This window comes from Pimephales promelas, chromosome 1, assembly GCF_988280905.1.
Source record: "Pimephales promelas chromosome 1, fPimPro1.hap1.1, whole genome shotgun sequence".
Lineage (NCBI taxonomy): Eukaryota > Metazoa > Chordata > Actinopteri > Cypriniformes > Leuciscidae > Pimephales > Pimephales promelas.
The window spans coordinates 39713842-39733284 of record NC_142769.1 but is presented as its reverse complement, the minus strand read 5'-3'; the positions used below and the strand labels follow the sequence as shown (position 1 = coordinate 39733284).

The window sequence follows — 19443 nt, the reverse complement described above, 5'->3', positions numbered from 1 at the left end:
TGAGAAAAATGGTTCCAGTTTTGTTTTGGTGTTCTTTTGTTGTTAATTTTGGATTGCTTTGGTAGTTTTATGTTTTCTGTGAATCTGAACATATTGAGCCAAAACTCAATCTCAGGACAGATCATAGTCTACCGAATTTCAGTCATAAATTAATTTAGACAAAATGTTACCTTTTCTGTTTGTTTTTCCTTTAGATAGCTGTATAAGATCAGCTGGTGTTTTGTGTTTGATCAACAGTGTTAATTGGTCGAGGGTGACAATGCGAATATAGCTAAGCTATGAGCTGTCTTGTGAAAACTTGAACATCCTAAGATTGCAAAAGTGTTAATTGGTATGAAATGTTAATTACATTTATTGTTTATAGGTTTCTGAAAATTTCATATTTCTATTTAATAGACATATTTAAATTTTGATGTGCCTCCGGGTTTATGCTTTTAATTAAAAAACGCATTCTCTGTTTACTAAATGTAATATTTGCTTGTGTGGTAATAGGTGTGTGTTTTTAATGTGTATTCATTTGTCTAATTTGTTGTATTAGAGTATTGTCTTCTGCTTGTTTACCTCTCTCTGAAAACTGCTATTAAATAGCGGATATCACTTTGTTTCACAAGTGTTTTAAGGTCAGTAAGATGTTTGGAGTTTTTTCAATAAGGATGACTTAAATTTGTCAGAAGTGACAATAAAAACATTTATAATGTTTCATAAGTTTTAGATTTCAATTAAATGCTGTTTTTTAAAACTTTCTTATATAGTCATCAAATTTCAACATTGATAATTAGAAATATTTCTTGATCAGCACTTCAGCATATTAAAATTATTTCTGAAGGATCATGTGACACTGAAGACTGGAGTAATGATGCTAAAAAATTCAATAAATGACCATTTAATATGTATTCAAATATAAAAGTTAGGCTATTTTAAATGTAAAAATAAATATTTCACTGTATTGCTGTTTTCACTGTATTTTTAATTAAATAAATGCAGCCGTGGTAAGCAAAAGAGACCCCAAAGTTTTATACGGTGTTATACCAAAATATTTTTGTTCCTTGCATATTGCATTTTTGGATATTTCTCACTTGCTTCTATTCTTTTCTAGCCTCTCATGGAAAAACTAAAATTATTATTAGTTGAATAATAAGATCTTAAAAACCATTGTTCCCTCTGGATCATTATTGCCATCTGGAATGTTTGTGAATACTGTACTCCTGTCAGTGAAACTGATGGGATGTACCTGGAATTTGGGCCTTGTTCCATTAATGCTGCTACTTTATAAATTAATTGGCCATTTTTTACTGTAGATGTCTTAAAAAGAACCTCAATCAGCCGTTTCAGTAATCCAGTGGACGGCAGATATGAAAGAGTTCCAGATGGTGAAGTCAAACAGATTTCCCTTGATTCCTGTATGTGTTTGTCAAGACTGACACTGCTTTGGGAGTAAAGGGTCTTTTTTTCATTCTTGAATGCTGTGGTTTCCAGATTGGGGTTTCTTTTAGTCAGTAATTGGTACTTGGGAATATTAGAGTGATGTTATACTTCTACACTGTTCACTTCTTACTGACTTTGTGTTTGCTTATACCTGTCCTTCGAGCAGACGCAGTGTGCCAGTGATCCGTCCCCACTCTTGGCACCTGGCAAAGCTGTCAGAGGCACCCTGCACTACGGGCACTGGTGATCCCTCAGATGGCCCCTCGGCTATGCAGCTCCACTTCACACCTCTCAGTGTACCATGGCACTCTGGAGGTGACAACAGGTTGGTATAAATAACTATTATACAAATGATGTATTCAAGTAAACATACTTTAATCTGTATGACCTTTCTTTCCCTTCATTTCAGTGATTTAGATTCATTTAGACACCTTTTGAAACATTGAAAGTACTAATAGCTTAAACAGATCTTTGCATCTGTGCGAGAGGGAGAGAGAGAGATATCTCATTGTTGAATTAGGGAATTTTGCTTCCAGCGAATTTCACAAGGAAAACAATCAAAGAGGAAGCTGGTGATCTCACATCTTATGTCAACATGTGGCTCACCGGATGCCACCACTATTTTCAGACATATGACTCAGACATTCTTAACAGATCACCAGTAGAGTGACAAAAAACACACACAAAACACAAAAAAGCCATTGACTTAAGGGACTAATCTTTAACTTCGAACTTCAACTGTAATATTTGTTTTGGGGGCTTTGTACCTCAGTGTTTTGCTGAGGAGACTGTGAAACCTAATTACAACACCTGTAACAGAATGAAAATGCGTACATAATTATCAAATTAAAATATCTGTAAAAAAAAAAGACAAATCTGAAATTGAAACGTATAGTTTACACCTACAGATATGATTTGATACTGAAATTTCAAGCTGGCTTTGAATAGTGTACGTCGTTACTTTTTGTAGGCAATCTTTGAAATGTTTATGGTGATTGTCACATTATCTAACTTGGTTCACTTCTGTTTCATTGTGCAGTGAGCTGTCCATGCAGTGGGGCCATATCTCCAGGCACTACAGCACAGATCGCAGCAGCTCAATAGGAAGTATGGAGAGTCTGGAGAATCCTCCCAACCAGGGTTACTATGACAGTCAGCTCTCTCCCATTGATCCTGTCATCTTCAACAACAAACGTGACTCTGCTTACAGCTCATTCTCAGCCAGCTCAAATACATCTGATTACACTGTTCCTGTCAAGCCTGAGGAGATCAACTCCATGGACAACATCCTCCAGGGTCTAGGTTCTTCCTGCAGGTATCCAGACGGAGGCCAACATTCTGCCCCCAGTGGACATGGAAACCAGCAGGAAGAACATCAACGCTCCAAGATGCTGTCTGACAGAACTGCAGCTAAAGTCCGACCGTCGTCCTATAGCTGCGAGGAGGAACACTGTGCACCGCCGCAGCCACCCATGAGGAAGGACAGCTTTAGGGCTACTAGAGGCCAACCATCAGATAAACGCTGTGTGTCTGCTCCTGTAGGCATCCCAAGTGTAACCAGCTGCATAGTTGAAGATCAACCCCAAGTCCAGGAAGTTTTGACTGGCAATGTTTATTTGAATGGAACACAAGACAATGAGCATGAATGTAAAGGGTGCACCACTGGAACGTATTATACCTTAAACTCTCAGAGAGATACCAAAGCAAGTGACTTTGAGAACTCTTCAAAATCTTTGGTGGCACCTTCACCTCCTCTGAGTCCCTTTTCACAAAGGAATATGGATGAGAACATTGAAAGCCAACTCCAGCCAGAACATAATCTCCAGTCAGCAATGCACAGACACAGTGCACCTGAGAAACTTCTTGCTTCTCAGCTGTGTATGATGGATATTTCTGGAGACAAAAGTGATCATTGTGCATCTCCAACTTGCCTGTGGTCACAGTCTCCTCTTTATCTGAACGATACTAGTCCAAATAAGTCTCAGGGAAAGTGGGAAGCAAGCCGATGTTCAACGCCTGGTTCGGTGGCAACTTCCGAACTTGAGGATCCAAGGGTAGAAGAGGAACCTCTTGATTCTGAACTGAATCTGTGGGGGAAGCCTGGAAATCCCACGGGGAATGGATTCTCCACCACTAACTCTCAGACCATTGAGAAGAACATTGGTTCTGTAGGTGTGGACTCTCACTTAAATGAGAATGGAGGAAAAGTAATGGAGGACAATGGCAATGCTACAAAGCAGTCGCAGAAACGGCATTTACGTAGCTCCAAATCGCGTCGCAGAAGTGACCGTTTTGCCACCAACCTTAGAAATGAGATCCAGAGGAAGAAGGCTCAGCTGCAGAAGAGTAGAAACCCTTGTGGTGAAGAGACTGTGGAAGAAGAGGTTGCAGATCTCAACACAGAGGCAGTAGCTCCTCCAGAGTACCATCAACCCAGACCCCAAACCCTCCCAAGACCTCTTACCAAACCGCCCACTTCCTCTGTGCAAATAGTCAAACATATACCTCAACAAGTTCTTGATGCCACACAAGGTGAGGAACATTCCAGCACCAGGGTTGTGGACTTCCAGTCATCTCAGATCCCTCAACAGGCCAGACAAGTTTATGTGCATGTGGTGGAGGAGATAGCACCTGCAGGTAAACCACGGCGATGGCGTTGGACACCAGAACGCAAGCTTCAACCAGAAACTGAGCCCTCTGAGAGTAAGAGAAATGAGGCTACTGGACAGATGTGGTCTGCAAAAATGATATCAACTAGAGGGAGGACAAATTCCTCCAGTGGCCGTTTAGGTCGATCAGATGAGTGTGACATCCCTCCCTTTGCAGACCGTAGGAGGTTTTTTGAGGAGACTAGCAGGAAGTTGAGTCAGTCTGTAACAAACTTATCAAGCTTGACAAGTCGAAATCAGAGGCTAGACAAGCCATGTAGGCCGAACCGTCCATCCTCACCTGAACCTATTGAGATGGCCTCTAACCTGGGCCGGAGAAGGTTTTCGTATCAAGATGTGCCATATGTCAACTCACTGGACACTGGGAGACAGTTTATGAGTTCCCAACAAGACCAAGAACAAATTATGGAGAGACAGATGCAGAGAGAGCAAGAGAAACAAAGAGAGCAGGATAAAGCTAAGGAGCAAGAGAAGCTTAGAGAACAAGAAAGGGAGAAGGAAAGATTAAGGAAAGAGAGGGAAAAAGAGACACAAATGGTGAAGGACTGGGAGGAGAGGCAGAGGCTGCTACCGAGAGAACAAGAATGGGAGTCCGGGAGAGAAACTGTTCGCTCTGAAAACAATATAAGCAGTGACACAGTTCCTCAGTCTTTATCTCATGACGCCTTTCGGAAGCAGCCGCCCACACCTCAGGTTCCTTCCTCCCCGAAGTCCACTGAGCATTTCTATAGCAACACTACCACTAACATCCAAAAGCCTTGCTCAGCGTTCCACCCAGTGACCACCCAGCACAATCAGTATGATGCCTACCACGTAAATTCACCCTACAGGGGGGCCAGGAGCTACACCCCAACTGAGGTAAGACTGGGAATTCAGTCTTATCCATTGTCTTAAAAAGGGATTGTCAAGTATTTCTGATCCAGGATCTCAGCCAACCCAGGGAACCACTAATATAAAAATGCCAAAATTTCTGAGTAATTTCGGTCACTAACAAAATTAACTAGCATTGCAATACATTAAATTAGTAATTAGTGTGTTTTTCCCATTCACCTTACTAATTAACGTTACATAGAGGAATTTACAGGTATTGGGGGATACCTTATGGATGTAAACGTCATAGTATGCACTATATATGGAATAGACATGCACATGACGCATTGTTTTTAAATTATTTATGCAATTAAGAGTAAAGCTTTCCTCCTGCAGTTTACTGTTGAATAACAACCTCATAAATTCATAATGAATAGCCTGTATATGTGCTTATAATGAATAGCCTGATGGAAATCAAACATTGCAGAATTGCTGATTTTCTTTCTTTATTGTGGTTATTTACAGTTCTAGGCTTCTATAAGTTAAAAGATGAGTCCTTACAAATACATGTTAAACATTTGATTTCTGTTATAGCTTTGAATTGAATATGGGATGGAATATATGATATGTCTTATTGCATTTGGGATGGAAATTGTGCTTTAGTTCCCGCTGAGCCTTTATTTAAAAATGCACTGAGCCAGATCGATACTTTTATGTTATCTGTAAAAGATTAGGTGTCTTCTTTGTGCATTGATTTATATGCGCACTGTTAGAACTGAATAAGAATGAAAGCGTTTATACTTTACTTGAGCTGTTATTTTAAGACTCTTTGGTATAGTGCCATGTAGATGGGAATGAGACCGTTGTTTTCAGTCCTCAGTGCAGACTTATTTTAATATTAGCATTCATACAGATTAGGATATATTGAAACTGGCCTTCCTCAGAGTCTCAAAAGGCAAAATGTTGGCCAGAACTGTATACAAATCATAAATCGGCTCTAAAACAACAGGAAGATTGAATATGTATATTGAATATGTGTCAACAGTCACTATTTTGAATACATGTCCTTTTCGTAAAACATGAATTAATGCTCTAACTGATCTCTGAGCCATTATTATTCCTTCAGTATGTTTAGATAGACAAACTTTATTAATCCTTGAGGGCAAATTGAGGTAAATTCAAGAGGGATTTTCCTGGTTGTGAAAACAAGCCCATGTACTCTAGATGAGAATCAGAGATACTATTCACAAGGAAGAAACTTTTTGATATCTAAACCATTTATTTATTTTGCACTTTGTGTGCTTTTAAAAAAACTGGGCTGTAGATGGTTGGCACAACAGTGGTAAACCAGTATTTGTTTGGTTACATAGAGTACTCTTGCTTTTCTATTATACAATTGAGCCCTGAATGTTATTTGAACCCTTTTGAGAGAGGTGTTCACCTATAGCGGGTTGTTTCAGATGCTAAAAAACAGATTGGCGAAAAGGTTACATAAATCACCATTTAATTGCTTTACCACTTTTGTTTTTCTTTGCAGTTAGAATAAAGCAAATACATTATCTTCTCTACTACATTAATTCATTTTTCTGTTAAACACTTCTTTCAAAAATTATACATTTTAAATGCATGGCAAATGTATTTTACAGGCCCATCCTGTGCGGGGACAGGAACAAACAAAAAAACTAAACAGAAACTACAGCCTGACAGAGAGGTATGAAAGCATTTTCACAAAATTTAAGCCATAATTATCAAAATTATAACAAAAGGTGTGAAATATCTCACTTTGCATGAGTCTATATAATATATTAGTTTCAACTTTTAAGTTGATTTACTGAAATGAATGAACTTTTGCACAAGTTTCACCTGTATATTCTGTTATTGCCCCTATTTTATGCATTCTTTACTTGTATACTGTACATATTGTTATTGACAAACCTTTACTATAGCATAACATTTCTTATTTCACAGGGACTACTCAAAGTGTAAAATAGGCTCCAAGACAGAAGAATGTGCTGTTGTTCTGAACTTCATGGGTCAAGGTGGCAACAGCATTACAAGTGGCGGCATCGAGGCGCATCTTTTCTCACCCCTTAAAAACCGTGCTTTGTCAGAGAACGATATTCGCATGGAGACACCAAATTTTCATAATCAGATTTCAAACACCAATGTCAGCAGAATGCGTGCGTCCACTCTTAGCGACCTGGATGAGAATGGAGTATGTGTCGATGAGGTAAAAAAGAAAAAAGGGCCCCCGCCTCCTCGTCCACCACCCCCAAAATGGGAGCAGTTCCACAAGAGGCGGGCATCCCACCACAACCTCTTCTCCTCTCCGCCACTCTGTTCCTCTCCCTCTTCCTCTCCACCTCGGCCACAGACGTGCATGTCCCGGCCCCCCAGTGTGCCTGAAACGACACGCCAGCGTTCCTATAGTCTTCCTCCGAGGGAGGTTTCAGAGAGCCATCACTGCTGCAGTCAAGAGTACTCGGTGGCTCCACCCAGCCCTGCATTTACACGTCGGGCTTTTAAACCTGTAGCCTTGCCCCCAAAAGAGAGGGACTTAACCCTTCAGAACTATGACATGAGAGAACTTCATCAGCCTTTGCCACACCCTGAACCATGCACAAGGTAAAATGTACCATATAATAACATATAAGATCCATGATGAAGAACAGGGCAGAACAAGTCTTTTTAAAATTCTTGTTTAAAGCACATCTTTATATTCATGTTGATTTCATACGGTTCTGACAAACCTTTTTCAAGAAATTGAAAATAAAAAAAAATGTATGTGGTGTAACATCAAGTAAAAAGTGAAAACACTTTTGTGTTTTTACACTTTGAATACATAAAAGAGAACACATCTCCATGTTTTATTTCTTTTTGCGGAAATTATTGTTTGTTAGTTTTTAAATGCTTTTTAGAACATTAATAAGCAGTAAAACAGTAAATAATAATAATATAAGACTACTTTTATGTAATTTACTTCATTACGATATTAGTACCATTTATGGGGTTGGTAAAGTCACTTATGTTCATCTCCATTTATTTGATCAAAAATACAGTAAAAACCATAATGTTGTTAAATATTATTACAATTTTAACGTTTTTTAAAAAAAATGTAATTTATTCCTGTGCTGACAATATTGAATTTTCAACATCGTAACAGTCATCAGTGTCGCATGATTCTTCAGAAATCATTTGAATATGCTGATGTGCTGATCAAGAAACATTTCTTATTATTCTCAATGTTGTAAACAGTTGTGCTGCTTAATATTTTTATGGAAACCATGATACATTTTTGTCAAGTTTTTTGGATGAATAGAAAGTTAAAAAGACTTTCTATAGTCTTGCCTGTCAATTTAGATCCATTTAATGGGTCCTTGCCAAATAAAAGCATTAATTTCTTTATTTCTTTCAACAACAACAAAAAAGATCATACTGAACCTAAACTTCTGAACAGTACTATTTAATTAATTGCATTTTTAATGTACTTTTGAGTAAATGACCTTTATTGTCTGTCCTCTTTTAGAATACCTGTCCACACTGCTGCAGCATCAGATGAGCCTAGAGTCACACTGGTGAAGCCCATCTTTCCTGAGCATCGAGTTGAGTGGGACCGGTCCAGTACTCACTACCCTCCACAGGGCACTACCAGGTCTCTTGAAATCCCAGAGAACAGCTTGTCAGCTGGGCCTGTGTATCCAGAATCCTACTTCTCCATGAACAACTACCACTTGCAGCCCCATCAAGCAGGCTTCCCCGGAACAGTCCACAAAAACCTGATTGTTTCCTCCCGCAGTCCCAGCATCGTAGAAGATGGAAACCTGCCACTGGAAACAGACATTGATGAGATCTGTGAGAATGAGCGAGCAGGGGAAGTTCAGAGGAGGAAAGGAGAGGTCAGGGTGGAGATGCAGGGTTTTGCTCGGCCTGTTATGGTGCTGGAGACGGACATCGACAACATGCCTGAGGAAGGGGCTCCATCGGCAAGAAGCATTAGAGGACTGAGGAGCTCCCTGGTGGACTCCATTCTGGACGATAATTATGGTATATCTAGGAAGGAGCTGATTGGAGAGTTATTTCCACACAGTGCAAATGCAGAGATAGGTGGAGAGAGCTGGCGAGGGGGTTACCCAATCAGTGGAGGAACACTAGAGAGGTACGACAATTCTTTCACTTTCCTTTTCTTATAATTTGTTTAAATGCCATGAATAGTTATGATTTCACGGCATGCTTCAGTAAAGAGCCACTAAAGGGACATGGTGATGGAAAAAATATGAGATGGGGGGAGAAAAAACATTTTGTTTTTCAAAAACTTTGCGTTCACTCATAAAGAAATGTGCGTTCCCCTGAGAAAGCTCGCAAATACCTCCAAATATTTGTGAGCAAATGCAAGATTTCTCAGGCGAATGATGCAAACTTTTTGCGAGGGAACGCAAAGTTTCTTGGGGGGCATTTGACTTATTATTTTTCCATATTATTTCCCCACCACCATAACCTTAAGGGGCTCTGGACTTCAAAGTAATCTAAAAAGCTGAAATATCCTTTTTTCTAGACCCTCTAGACTGGGAACAACCACAGCACAAGTGTCACGATCAACCAGTTACGACGCATCCGTTGACAACGCACAACTTCTTGCCAAGATTCGAGAGATCTCAGAGAGGAGAGAGGAGGAGGAAGAACTCAATTATAAGGTGAAAGATTCAGAAATGTATAGGTCGCTTATTATACGCTTTGTAAATGTAGAGTCATCAAGGTTCATAAAATTTTTCAATTTCGTGTAATTTCAGATGTGGCCCCAAAGTTCATGGACATTTGAAATGTTACTGAAGTACATATGAAACTTAACTTCACTTTTCTGATCCTCTTTAAGTTACTTTTATAACTCAAGATGATTTTTTTTTTTTTTTGGATCAGTCAGTTCTATGAAGACAGAGTGCATCTGTGATAAATAAATCTGTAATAAATTATGTTTATCAGTTTATTTATTCAAAACCTGAACTGGAAAAAGTCACTATAAAAATTCCCACACAAAGAGCTCTGTTTTTACATCATGTTAAAAATGTATAAATTAAACAAATGAATCGCCGTCATACTGTCACCAAATTGGCATTTATTTGATAAAAAAAATAAAAATAGGTATTTAATGTATTTTAAAAAGTAATTTACTCCTGTAATGTCAAAGTTGAATTTTCAGCAGCTGTAATTCTAGTGACAGTCTTCAGTGTCACATGATCCTTCAGAAATCATGTTTTGCTGCTTATGAAACATTTCTTATTATGAATGTTGAAAACAGTTGTGCTCTTTTTGTGGAAATCATGAATTTAAATGATGTTCGTTTGAACTTTTACATTTATCAAAGAATCGTAATTGAAATCGACTTTGACTTTCGAACAATTTAATGCATCCTTGCTGAATAAAAGTATAATTTAGTTAGTTTCTGACTGACTGACCTCAAACTTTTTAACCATAGTGTGTATATACTGTATGCTGCTTCTCATAGTGAGTGCTTACATTTACAGAAGCAGCTGATGGAGAGCCTTCGTAAAAAGCTGGGTGTCCTGCGTGAGGCACAGAGAGGCCTGCAAGAGGATATTCGGGCCAACACTCAGCTGGGAGACGAGGTGGAGAGCCTGGTGCTCGCTATCTGCAAGCCCAATGAGGTTGACAAGTTTCGCATGTTCATCGGCGACCTAGACAAAGTGACCAGCCTGCTGCTGTCACTTTCTGGGAGGCTGATACGTGTGGAAAGTGCCTTGGACTGTGTTGACCCAGAGACTGGCCACCACGAGAGGGTGAGGAGAGATACAGTATGTTATGACCCAGCGGTACACAGTAGTCAACATTTGAAGTGGATCAAAACCTTTCATCAAAGTTATACTTGAATTTTAACCACTTCAAATGTTGACGACTGTATATTAATGTTGGCATGAAACAAAAGTTGCAATACTTTTTTCTTCCTTATTGTGACTTATATCTCACTAAAATGGCAGCTTGGTTAAGAAAAATGTAGGGCGGGACTTGATTTTGTCCATCGGAAATTGATTGGATTGTTGGATGGTTATGGTTTGCTATTGTTGTGATGTCATGTGAGTGACGGGTTGCCCCGCCCTCACCTCAGTAAACGCATCATTAGAGAAGTGGAGAGATGTCACACTTTAGATTTCATGGTGACTTTAAAAGTTTGAAAGGATATATAGTCCTATATATTGTTATAGTACAAAATATACAATATAGCATTGATTGGTTGTATCTGAGTAACAAAACCTGCCCATTCTACCCGTTTGTTTGATTTGCTTAACATTTTTATTCAATGGCCATGTGTCATTCTCGCTGTCTCTCTTGTTCTTTCTGTGATGTTATAGCTACAACTTCTGGAAAAGAAGAAGCAGCTGCTAGGGCAGATGGGAGAGGCTCAGGAGCTCAAGGAACATGTGGACCGGCGTGAGCAGGCTGTCGGCAGGGTGCTGGGATGTTGCCTGACCCCCGAACAGATGCGTGACTACAGTCACTTTGTGAAGATGAAAGCGGCCCTACTGGTAGAGCAGAGGCAACTGGATGACAAGATCAGGCTCGGCGAGGAGCAGCTCAGGGGACTTCGAGAGAGCCTCGGCCTGGGGCTGGGGATCGGTCTGGGTTACGGGCATTACTGAGAAGTGCTTAAAATAATAGACATTATTTTAAGATTACTATGTGTGTGTGTGTATAACAGGAATCGAATGGGACCTAAAAGACCTTGTTCTGCAGTATGTTTCACACAATTACCATCGAATGATGTTCAGTTTAATTTGAAAACACTACATCACTACTTGAAGTTGTCTGTTAGGACTTCAGCTGCACTAATAACCGTTCAGTAAAGTTTGCGCTTACTCAGTTAACCTCAGACACCGCCAAAGAACGCATGTGTGCGTATACTTCTCATTGAATACAGCTGGGGGAGTGTCCATGCACTGCTATTTATTTATTTATGTGTGTATATAATAATCATACACACTATATATGTAGATCCCTGTCAGTAAGTTAGAGAATCCTTGATTCTAAGGTCACAGTGCTTTAAGAATAATTTACAGCCTTATTCTGCATGTATCGGATTTCTACTCTTTGGCATAAACATTGTTTCGTTTAAAATGGTTTGTTTTCAAGTATTTTGTATGTACCTTGAAAACGTGTACATGGTTGATGCTAAAGTGCGTCTTTAAGTCACAGAAGTTTCATTCTGTCATAACTGGAACTTTTCTTAAATTAAACATTGTGGCCTATTATTGCAGTGTTTTCAAGAAGTGACCTTTTAATACTTAAAAAAATTCAGATTCAGTATGCCTTATAGTACTTGCCACACTTTTCTCAGATAGTTATTATTACCAAAGATAAAGTTTATGTCTTTGTGAACATTAGAATATAAATGTGCTGTGCCTGGTTTGAGGAATGACATGCAGAAATGTTTTGAGAAGACCAGCCTTGCCTTACCAAAGCCCTTATATATAGACATGTTTCCTTTGAATATAAGAGTGTTTAGTTGAGATGCACTGTGTTTAACCGTATGTATCATCTCACAAGCTGACATGGCAACTTTTGAGGTGATTGCTACAAAATTTCCTTAACTTTGAGAAACTGGATATTTCTCTAGAAGTAAGGAGAATGCTGCTTCATTGACAATTTACAGCCTTGAAAGTCTTTCAATTTTTTTTTTTTTTTTTGCAAAACAAAGGAGCATGTAATGAAGATTATAAGGAGAGATTTGGAAGTTGCTGTATAGGAATAAAGAATGAATGATTTGGTTTCAGAAATGCAGATCAAGAAGGAAATGGTGCCTTTGTGCTTATGTTTGCTGTTTTAATTTTTCCTTCACTTTGTATAAACGTTATAGTTTATTTACTATAAACTCTTGTTCGTTTGCTGTATCATACATTGTAAACAGCCAAGTGCTGGAGATGAAAGGAAATAATTGGTCTATTGATAATTTTTTTTTTTTTTTTTTGAAAAGATTCCTTGTTAAACATGTACAAATAAAAAATAATATCTTGTCAGGGCTATGTCTTTTCTTTCTTGAAATAAGTTTTACCAAGTTCATTCTGAAAGGGTTGCGTTTTGTTTAGGTGGCTAGCTGACAACTAATGTCAAGCTACTTTAATGCCCTAATTGAACTAAGGCCTAATCTTGATTTAGTCTAAGCCCTCTCTATAAAACCAGGTCAATATTTTGCTAATTAGTTTTAATAATGCATGAAGATAGAGGCTGTGGAGTATGTTTTTAAAAATACATTATCACCACGTAGCATGAGACTTAGACCTGAGTGCAAAAATGGAGGCTCTAGCCCCTTCCAGAGCTGAGATATCGAAACTCAAAAATTCGGCCCGAAAAAAAAACGACAGTGGTACCCCTTACGTTTTTTTTTTTGGGGCGAAAAATTAAGTTTCTCCAATCTTCCCAAAACTCTGGATTCTGATAGAGGGCCATGAGACTTAGACCTGAGTGCAAAAATGGAGGCTCTAGCCCCTTCCAGAGCTGAGATATCGAAACTCAAAAATTCGGCCCGAAAAAAAAACGACAGTGGTACCCCTTACATTTTTTTTTTTTTTGCGAAAAATTAAGTTTCTCCAATCTTCCCAAAACTCTGGATTCTGATAGAGGGCCATGAGACTTAGACCTGAGTGCAAAAATGGAGGCTCTAGCCCCTTCCAGAGCTGAGATATCGAAACTCAAAAATTCGGCCCGAAAAAAAAACGACAGTGGTACCCCTCACGTTTTTTTTTTTTGGGGGGCGAAAAATTAAGTTTCTCCAATTTTCCCAAAACTCTGGATTCTGATAGAGGACCATGAGACTTAGACCTGAGTGCAAAAATGGAGGCTCTAGCCCCTTCCAGAGCTGAGATATCGAAACTCAAAAATTCGGCCCGAAAAAAAAACGACAGTGGTACCCCTCACGTTTTTTTTTTTGGGGGGGCGAAAAATTAAGTTTCTCCAATTTTCCCAAAACTCTGGATTCTGATAGAGGACCATGAGACTTAGACCTGAGTGCAAAAATGGAGGCTCTAGCCCCATCCAGAGCTGAGATATCGAAACTCAAAAATTCGGCCCGAAAAAAAACCGACAGTGGTACCCCTTACGTTTTTTTTTTTTGGGCGAAAAATTAAGTTTCTCCAATCTTCCCAAAACTCTGGATTCTGATAGAGGGCCATGAGACTTAGACCTGAGTGCAAAAATGGAGGCTCTAGCCCCTTCCAGAGCTGAGATATCGAAACTCAAAAATTCGGCCCGAAAAAAAAACGACAGTGGTACCCCTTACGTTTTTTTTTTTGGGCGAAAAATTAAGTTTCTCCAATCTTCCCAAAACTCTGGATTCTGATAGAGGACCATGAGACTTAGACCTGAGTGCAAAAATGGAGGCTCTAGCCCCATCCAGAGCTGAGATATCGAAACTCAAAAATTCGGCCCGAAAAAAAAACGACAGTGGTACCCCTTACGTTTTTTTTTTTTTGGGCGAAAAATTACGTTTCTCCAATCTTCCCAAAACTCTAGATTCTGATAGAGGGCCATGAGACTTAGACCTGAGTGCAAAAATGGAGGCTCTAGCCCCTTCCAGAGCTGAGATATCGAAACTCAAAAATTCGGCCCGAAAAAAAAAACGACAGTGGCACCCCTTACGTTTTTTTTTTTTGGGGCGAAAAATTAAGTTTCTCCAATCTTCCCAAAACTCTGGATTCTGATAGAGGGCCATGAGACTTAGGCCTGAGTGCAAAAATGGAGGCTCTAGCCCCTTCCAGAGCTGAGATATCGAAACTCAAAAATTCGGCCCGAAAAAAAAACGACAGTGGTACCCCTTATGTTTTTTTGTTTTTTTTTTGGCGAAAAATTAAGTTTCTCCAATTTTCCCAAAACTCAGGATTCTGATAGAGGACCATGAGACTTAGACCTGAGTGCAAAAATGGAGGCTCTAGCCCCATCCAGAGCTGAGATATCGAAACTCAAAAATTCGGCCCGAAAAAAAAACGACAGTGGTACCCCTTACGTTTTTTTTTTTTTGGGCGAAAAATTACGTTTCTCCAATCTTCCCAAAACTCTAGATTCTGATAGAGGGCCATGAGACTTAGACCTGAGTGCAAAAATGGAGGCTCTAGCCCCTTCCAGAGCTGAGATATCGAAACTCAAAAATTCGGCCCGAAAAAAAAAACGACAGTGGCACCCCTTACGTTTTTTTTTTTGGGGCGAAAAATTAAGTTTCTCCAATCTTCCCAAAACTCTGGATTCTGATAGAGGGCCATGAGACTTAGGCCTGAGTGCAAAAATGGAGGCTCTAGCCCCTTCCAGAGCTGAGATATCGAAACTCAAAAATTCGGCCCGAAAAAAAAACGACAGTGGTACCCCTTATGTTTTTTTTTTTTTTTTGGCGAAAAATTAAGTTTCTCCAATTTTCCCAAAACTCTGGATTCTGATAGAGGACCATGAGACTTAGACCTGAGTGCAAAAATGGAGGCTCTAGCCCCATCCAGAGCTGAGATATCGAAACTCAAAAATTCGGCCCGAAAAAAAACCGACAGTGGTACCCCTTACGTTTTTTTTTTTTGGGCGAAAAATTAAGTTTCTCCAATCTTCCCAAAACTCTGGATTCTGATAGAGGACCATGAGACTTAGACCTGAGTGCAAAAATGGAGGCTCTAGCCCCATCCAGAGCTGAGATATCGAAACTCAAAAATTCGGCCCGAAAAAAAAACGACAGTGGTACCCCTTACGTTTTTTTTTTTTTGGGCGAAAAATTACGTTTCTCCAATCTTCCCAAAACTCTAGATTCTGATAGAGGGCCATGAGACTTAGACCTGAGTGCAAAAATGGAGGCTCTAGCCCCTTCCAGAGCTGAGATATCGAAACTCAAAAATTCGGCCCGAAAAAAAAAACGACAGTGGCACCCCTTACGTTTTTTTTTTTTTGGGGCGAAAAATTAAGTTTCTCCAATCTTCCCAAAACTCTGGATTCTGATAGAGGGCCATGAGACTTAGGCCTGAGTGCAAAAATGGAGGCTCTAGCCCCTTCCAGAGCTGAGATATCGAAACTCAAAAATTCGGCCCGAAAAAAAAACGACAGTGGTACCCCTTATGTTTTTTTGTTTTTTTTTGGCGAAAAATTAAGTTTCTCCAATTTTCCCAAAACTCTGGATTCTGATAGAGGACCATGAGACTTAGACCTGAGTGCAAAAATGGAGGCTCTAGCCCCATCCAGAGCTGAGATATCGAAACTCAAAAATTCGGCCCGAAAAAAAAACGACAGTGGTACCCCTTACGTTTTTTTTTTTTTGGGCGAAAAATTACGTTTCTCCAATCTTCCCAAAACTCTAGATTCTGATAGAGGGCCATGAGACTTAGACCTGAGTGCAAAAATGGAGGCTCTAGCCCCTTCCAGAGCTGAGATATCGAAACTCAAAAATTCGGCCCGAAAAAAAAAACGACAGTGGCACCCCTTACGTTTTTTTTTTTGGGCGAAAAATTAAGTTTCTCCAATCTTCCCAAAACTCTGGATTCTGATAGAGGACCATGAGACTTAGACCTGAGTGCAAAAATGGAGGCTCTAGCCCCATCCAGAGCTGAGATATCAAAACTCAAAAATTCGGCCCGAAAAAAAAACGACAGTGGTACCCCTTACGTTTTTTTTTTTTTGGGCGAAAAATTACGTTTCTCCAATCTTCCCAAAACTCTAGATTCTGATAGAGGGCCATGAGACTTAGACCTGAGTGCAAAAATGGAGGCTCTAGCCCCTTCCAGAGCTGAGATATCGAAACTCAAAAATTCGGCCCGAAAAAAAAAACGACAGTGGCACCCCTTACGTTTTTTTTTTTTGGGGCGAAAAATTAAGTTTCTCCAATCTTCCCAAAACTCTGGATTCTGATAGAGGGCCATGAGACTTAGGCCTGAGTGCAAAAATGGAGGCTCTAGCCCCTTCCAGAGCTGAGATATCGAAACTCAAAAATTCGGCCCGAAAAAAAAACGACAGTGGTACCCCTTATGTTTTTTTGTTTTTTTTTGGCGAAAAATTAAGTTTCTCCAATTTTCCCAAAACTCTGGATTCTGATAGAGGACCATGAGACTTAGACCTGAGTGCAAAAATGGAGGCTCTAGCCCCATCCAGAGCTGAGATATCGAAACTCAAAAATTCGGCCCGAAAAAAAAACGACAGTGGTACCCCTTACGTTTTGTTTTTTTTTGGGCGAAAAATTACGTTTCTCCAATCTTCCCAAAACTCTAGATTCTGATAGAGGGCCATGAGACTTAGACCTGAGTGCAAAAATGGAGGCTCTAGCCCCTTCCAGAGCTGAGATATCGAAACTCAAAAATTCGGCCCGAAAAAAAAAACGACAGTGGCACCCCTTACGTTTTTTTTTTTGGGGCGAAAAATTAAGTTTCTCCAATCTTCCCAAAACTCTGGATTCTGATAGAGGGCCATGAGACTTAGGCCTGAGTGCAAAAATGGAGGCTCTAGCCCCTTCCAGAGCTGAGATATCGAAACTCAAAAATTCGGCCCGAAAAAAAAACGACAGTGGTACCCCTTATGTTTTTTTGTTTTTTTTTGGCGAAAAATTAAGTTTCTCCAATTTTCCCAAAACTCTGGATTCTGATAGAGGGCCATGAGACTTAGACCTGAGTGCAAAAATGGAGGCTCTAGCCCCTTCCAGAGCTGAGATATCGAAACTCAAAAATTCGGCCCGAAAAAAAAACAACAGTGGTACCCCTTACGTTTTTTTTTTTGGGCGAAAAATTAAGTTTCTCCAATCTTCCCAAAACTCTGGATTCTGATAGAGGGCCATGAGACTTAGACCTGAGTGCAAAAATGGAGGCTCTAGCCCCTTCCAGAGCTGAGATATCGAAACTCAAAAATTCGGCCCGAAAAAAAAAACGACAGTGGTACCCCTTACGTTTTTTTTTTTTTTTTGCCGAAAAAGTTTCTCCAATTAAGTTTCTCCAATTTTCCCAAAACTCTGGATTCTGATAGAGGGCCATGAGACTTAGACCTGAGTGCAAAAATGGAGGCTCTAGCCCCTTCCAGAGCTGAGATATCGAAACTCAAAAATTCGGCCCGAAAAAAAAACGACAGTGGTACCCCTTACGTTTTTTTTTTTTGGGCGAAAAATTAAGTTTCTCCAATCTTCCCAAAACTCTGGATTCTGATAGAGGGCCATGAGACTTAGACCTGAGTGCAAAAATGGAGGCTCTAGCCCCTTCCAGAGCTGAGATATCGAAACTCAAAAATTCGGCCCGAAAAAAAAACGACAGTGGTACCCCTTACGTTTTTTTTTTTGGGCGAAAAATTACGTTTCTCCAATCTTCCCAAAACTCTGGATTCTGATAGAGGGCCATGAGACTTAGACCTGAGTGCAAAAATGGAGGCTCTAGCCCCTTCCAGAGCTGAGATATCGAAACTCAAAAATTCGGCCCGAAAAAAACACAACAGTGGTACCCCTTACGTTTTTTTTTTTGGGTGAAAAATTAAGTTTCTCCAATCTTCCCAAAACTCTGGATTCTGATAGAGGACCATGAGACTTAGACCTGAGTGCAAAAATGGAGGCTCTAGCCCCTTCCAGAGCTGAGATATCGAAACTCAAAAATTCGGCCCGAAAAAAAAACGACAGTGGTACCCCTTACCTTTTTTTTTTTTGGGCGAAAAATTAAGTTTCTCCAATCTTCCCAAAACTCTGGATTCTGATAGAGGGCCATGAGACTTAGACCTGAGTGCAAAAATGGAGGCTCTAGCCCCTTCCAGAGCTGAGATATCGAAACTCAAAAATTCGGCCCGAAAAAAAAAAACCGACAGTGGTACCCCTTACGGTTTTTTTTTTTTGGGCGAAAAATTAAGTTTCTCCAATCTTCCCAAAACTCTGGATTCTGATAGAGGGCCATGAGACTTAGACCTGAGTGCAAAAATGGAGGCTCTAGCCCCTTCCAGAGCTGAGATATCGAAACTCAAAAATTCGGCCCGAAAAAAACACGACAGTGGTACCCCTTACGTTTTTTTTTTTTGGGCGAAAAATTAAGTTTCTCCAATCTTCCCAAAACTCTGGATTCTGATAGAGGGCCATGAGCAGAGCCGGCTGCAGAAACAAACCAATGGACGGGCATATTGTAGGGGGGGCCTAATTATGACATCCAATAAATTTTTCTATAGGACAAAAACCAACTATTACACCGATTTCAAGTACCAGGCGTAATTTGCGGGTGGGATATGTCCCCACCGTCGATATTGTACCCACCACTTTTGAAACATTCCGGCAGGAATGTACCAATACAAATAAACAAAACATCTTCAGTTAACTAGCAGAGCATTCGTTTCGTTCGTTTTTTAAATAAGAGACGATCTAGCGCTGAAATGTGTTTTTAAAATCAACTGTTCAAATTAATGCTCGTTGCCGCTGGCGCGGATAGGCTAATGCGTTTTTTTTTTTTTTTTCTGGCTTGCGCACAGTCTTCACTCGGACGCGCAATCCGTTGTGGAGAGACTCTATTCATTACGGTGAAATTAAAACACAAAATGTTCTGAAGATGTTTTGTCTGTGCCTGAT

General features: G+C 39.8%; 1 protein-coding gene across 2 annotated transcripts in view; it reads left to right on the top strand.

Moving 5' to 3' along the window:
* The window catches only part of shroom4 (shroom family member 4), a 43293-nt gene extending 30365 nt beyond the window's left edge, over positions 1–12928 (top strand). For both annotated transcript variants that reach the window (XM_039658858.2, XM_039658867.2), the window contains 8 exons: positions 1592–1750; positions 2465–4952; positions 6551–6615; positions 6873–7529; positions 8431–9060; positions 9457–9595; positions 10424–10696; positions 11267–12928. In XM_039658858.2, the coding sequence (XP_039514792.2) occupies positions 1592–1750; positions 2465–4952; positions 6551–6615; positions 6873–7529; positions 8431–9060; positions 9457–9595; positions 10424–10696; positions 11267–11554 (4699 nt within the window). In that variant the 3' untranslated portion in view covers positions 11555–12928. The remainder of the gene's footprint in view (positions 1–1591; positions 1751–2464; positions 4953–6550; positions 6616–6872; positions 7530–8430; positions 9061–9456; positions 9596–10423; positions 10697–11266) is intronic.
* The last annotated feature ends 6515 nt before the right edge of the window (positions 12929–19443 follow it).